At 33.9% G+C, this 3806-nt stretch overlaps 1 protein-coding gene across 1 annotated transcript; it reads right to left on the bottom strand.

Annotated features, from left to right (window-relative positions):
- Positions 1–1346: 1346 nt before the first annotated feature.
- Positions 1347–3598, bottom strand: LOC130636326 (uncharacterized). Its single transcript, XM_057446006.1, has 2 exons — positions 3455–3598; positions 1347–3009 (listed from the first exon to the last, which is right to left on the bottom strand). Exon 2 carries the CDS (start codon positions 2997–2999, stop codon positions 1941–1943), a length of 1059 nt encoding a protein of 352 aa, XP_057301989.1. The 5' UTR covers positions 3000–3009; positions 3455–3598; the 3' UTR covers positions 1347–1940.
- Positions 3599–3806: the final 208 nt, after the last annotated feature.

The following is a 3806-nucleotide window of genomic DNA, read 5'->3' as shown; positions in this document are numbered from 1 at the left end:
TGCATTCAAAGATTAATTTTTCATTGCAATTTTAAAGAAAAACCCATCTGGGTACTTCAGTCCACTTTTAATGAGGCTCCACAGAGAATCTTCTCCGTCTGTTCAGTTTAAGAAAATCCGTACCGCCATAAAGAAGTGGTAGTTTTGATAAGTACTTTAGGAACATGTTCAACCATTTTTCATCACTTTTAAAAGCAGTAGCATATTTGTCATTGACCTCGATAGGTAAATTATTTTTTGACAAAGATAGATATTTAGATCATTGACAAGAATTAAGTCTATAACAAACAAGAAGCCAAAAAATCTAAAGATTTCCAAAAATATTTACTTGCACTAAATTTTGAGAAAATCCCAGCTGCACTAAACAAGACGAAACCGAAAACTCTCAACACTTTCCCACACTAATAGTTATAGCGAAAAAAAATGTTTAATTATATGGAAAAAAAGCCAATGAATGCGGATTTAGGCTCTCAAAGAGGTTGAACTAAGACCTTGTAAATTGTGTAGCCTAAACAGCCGCTGTGGTGCGTATATATTGTCTTACACTGAAACTGCAGAATCGTTTAATTACCAATGCTTGCTAACTAGCAGCTTTTACTTTCAATATTCTGCTAGATAACGTCATTATGTTGCTAAGCTTATGAGCAGTCCCGCCCTTTCTCACCGACGTATCTCCATCCGATTGTTTTAACCAGTGACGGGTATATGTATTATCTGTTATTGCGACTAACATTTTAAACAATAGAGTAAGCATGTTTTTATTCGGTAACACCTTCATATAAAATTCAAGACTATTCTGGTCTTAAATCTTAATCTTCTCGTCTTAAACTCCTTTACAGTTTCTTTGGAAATAACCCTAACAACCATCGCTCTACGCTAGCCTTGAAGCTACAGTGCGGCGAAGGAGTGCGGCGAGAGAGTGCGTCGTTTTTTTATCTTGATTTTATAGCGAAGCTATATATCTTTCGCATACCGTTTGACAAGTATGGTGATACTTCTGACTTTTTAAAAATAATTAGGTGCTTGCAGCGCAAAGCAGTTGTCTGTTCCCTATATGAGTTGTTACAGTTAAAATATAAATTAAGAAGAAAAAGAAAAAGTTCTTCCAAGTGTCGCAAATGCTCGATTAGGAACCTGAGACGCATATGCGTAGCGTAGGCACATTTTTAAAAGAGCAGCTAATGAAAAAATGGTTTCGCCACTCTTTTAACGCCATTCCTGCTCGACCTTTTAGGGGCTCCTCAATGCTGCGGAGAGGGGGCTGATTTGAAAATTGATGACGTCAGCTTTATTGGTGATGAAATCATCAAATTCGGTGATATAAAGAAAAAAAATCACTAACAATGAAATCAGTAATTGTTGTATAATTGCGATTAACTTAGTAACAATAATAATAGAAACACAAAATAATATAACAATACAAAGAAAGAAGTCACATAAAGCTATTAAAAACATGTGAAAATATTTTTCAGTAAAAATATTTTTTCAGAATTTTACACAACATAAAAATTGTGTTGCCATGGTAAAACTTCGACATAATTCCAAAAGAATTTTTTTTAAAATAAAGCTTAATAAAAGTTAGGAGGCTTAACTATATACACATAAAAAAGTTATTAAAAAAGTTTAATACAGCACGAATAGAGTTAAATCCTTCCTGTTTGTTAAACATAAATAAGTAATCTTGTTCGGTCTTTGATATAAGTGTTATAACATTTAAAAGAAAGCTTCTTCTCATTTCTAATCTATAAATTTATAGTAGTTTTAACTATGCTTGGTTCGGTTAAACTAGAATGTTAATATTAATATCTTTAAAAAATTCTTGAGAACTAAAAAATCAGCCCATAATTTTTATTGATTTATTTTGTGTTTCTTTTGTTCTTTTTTTTTTGTCCTTTGGGAAAATTAATGACACATTCAATTCACTAATATCAACCTGCCTGTCAATTCATTCTCTTACATGTTTCCTGGCGAAAAAGAGACACAGGGGAAGTCCCTGTAACATCATTAGGGTTATTACTTCCCCTTTCAGTAATAGGATCGATGGCGGGACCTAACCATATTCTTTGTGACTTTATCGGTGCGCATTCTTTGACAGCGTCAGCCATTTTGGGACATTCTGTGATTTTAGAACTCCAACATTCAGGCTCGTACAGGTTGGATGAACCTTTTCTTAATTCTGTTGTTCCACAGTGCCAAGTCAATTTATTAACAATTTTTATGATGTTCTCATCAAACTTTGACGTATCCGTAAAGTATTCTTTCTTTGCTTCCCTTTTTAAACAATTGATAACTTCATTCTGTAAAAAAGATGATCTTGGCGCCTGTTTGTCTGCAAATCCTTTTGGACGAATGACAAGTTTAACTTTCTCCTCTCTAGCGGTATTCTGCTGTAACAAGGTATTTAAAATATACAGATACTGTCTCGAAAATGGTTGCATACCTTGTCCAAGAAACTTGTCCCATGCAATATAAATCTTGTCTAGTTTTGCTCCATGTGTGTTGACGTAGTTGTTAATTAGTTCTGAACAAGACCCCCCACCACATTGATTTTTTACAGAAGGATTCTTTTTACAACATGGAGCATTGTAAGAAAACAGGTACCAATTTGGATTCTTGCTATTTTCTTTTTTAAAGTTGTCTATCTTGCTCTCTAATTTCGGCAGTAACATTGCTTCTGTGTGAACACCTGTGGGTCCACCAATAATAGCTGCCAAATAGTTATTGCCGTCAATTATTTTATCTGCTGGAAATGCTGTTGGAGGCGGATCGAGCGTAAGGATAGGGGTATCTGACAAATAAAAAACAGCATATTGTCGAATGATTTTAGGACGTTTAGCTGGTGGCTGCCCATTACCACTGCCTGCTCCGCCTGAAGTAGCAAGAGGTGAGAAAATTTGGCTAATTTCCTCGAACAAGTGTTCAACAGCGTCACCTACCACCACGTTGCTGTTTTGAAGCAAAAATAGGATTGCAAACAAACATGCAATAACGTTCATCATTTCTCTTAATCTGTAAGAATATGTAAAAAAACAGGGTTAATATTTGACAAAGAGATAACAGGAAGTGATGTTATAGAGACGTTAGTGACATCTCTATTGGTAAAACTTAGGTAAAAAAAGAACAAACTCCGACACAATGTACAAAAATCTCACTTTTGTTATTGTAACAGAAATAAAACATTCCCCATCTTCTCTAACAACAAAAGTTATCGAGAATAAACGAGGTAAAGTTATTACCCTCCTTCCCAACCAAAAAGAATGGGTCAAGAAGAACACTAAAACAGCACAACAAATAAACATCAATCACATTTTTCTAAAACTATTGGAAATATTGCATGACATAGCTGTAAAAAATCGAATTATTAATATCAAAACAGGCGTGTTGAGAGAGTTTGACATCTTTAATATGATTTACTATATTATAATTTAAAAAGTAATTTTTGATCAAAACTTACGTGCGTGCGAAATTTGTCTTTTAAGCGTGTGTACACTACAGAACATTTATGTCCTTTGGCGATAAAAGCGCTACGAAAGAAGCAATATAAACTTCGTCGCTCATGCCTGAGCATAACATACGATAGTGAAACAAGCTGAGAAATTTTTTGTACTTTCATTTTAAAACAATAAATAAAGTGTTTTTGCACGTAATTTCATTTTGTTTGTAAAGTTTGTTAAACCGATCTATATTCTATATAATGTAATTCTAGTAACCACGACACCAAAAGCTTGTCTTGTGTAGGGTGATCACGCGTACAAACTAGAACATAGGAAGTTCAAAAATATATTATCTTCCTAAATTGAAGTTAC

The sequence above is a fragment of the Hydractinia symbiolongicarpus genome, chromosome 3, assembly GCF_029227915.1.
Source record: "Hydractinia symbiolongicarpus strain clone_291-10 chromosome 3, HSymV2.1, whole genome shotgun sequence".
NCBI lineage: Eukaryota > Metazoa > Cnidaria > Hydrozoa > Anthoathecata > Hydractiniidae > Hydractinia > Hydractinia symbiolongicarpus.
Note: the sequence above shows the minus strand (reverse complement) of the source record. Positions and strands in the feature narration are given on the sequence as shown.

Excerpts from the sequence above, each read along its gene's own strand:
- LOC130636326 (XM_057446006.1), bottom strand. The coding sequence starts at position 2,999 with ATGATGAACGTTATTGCATGTTTGTTTGCAATCCTATTTTTGCTTCAA.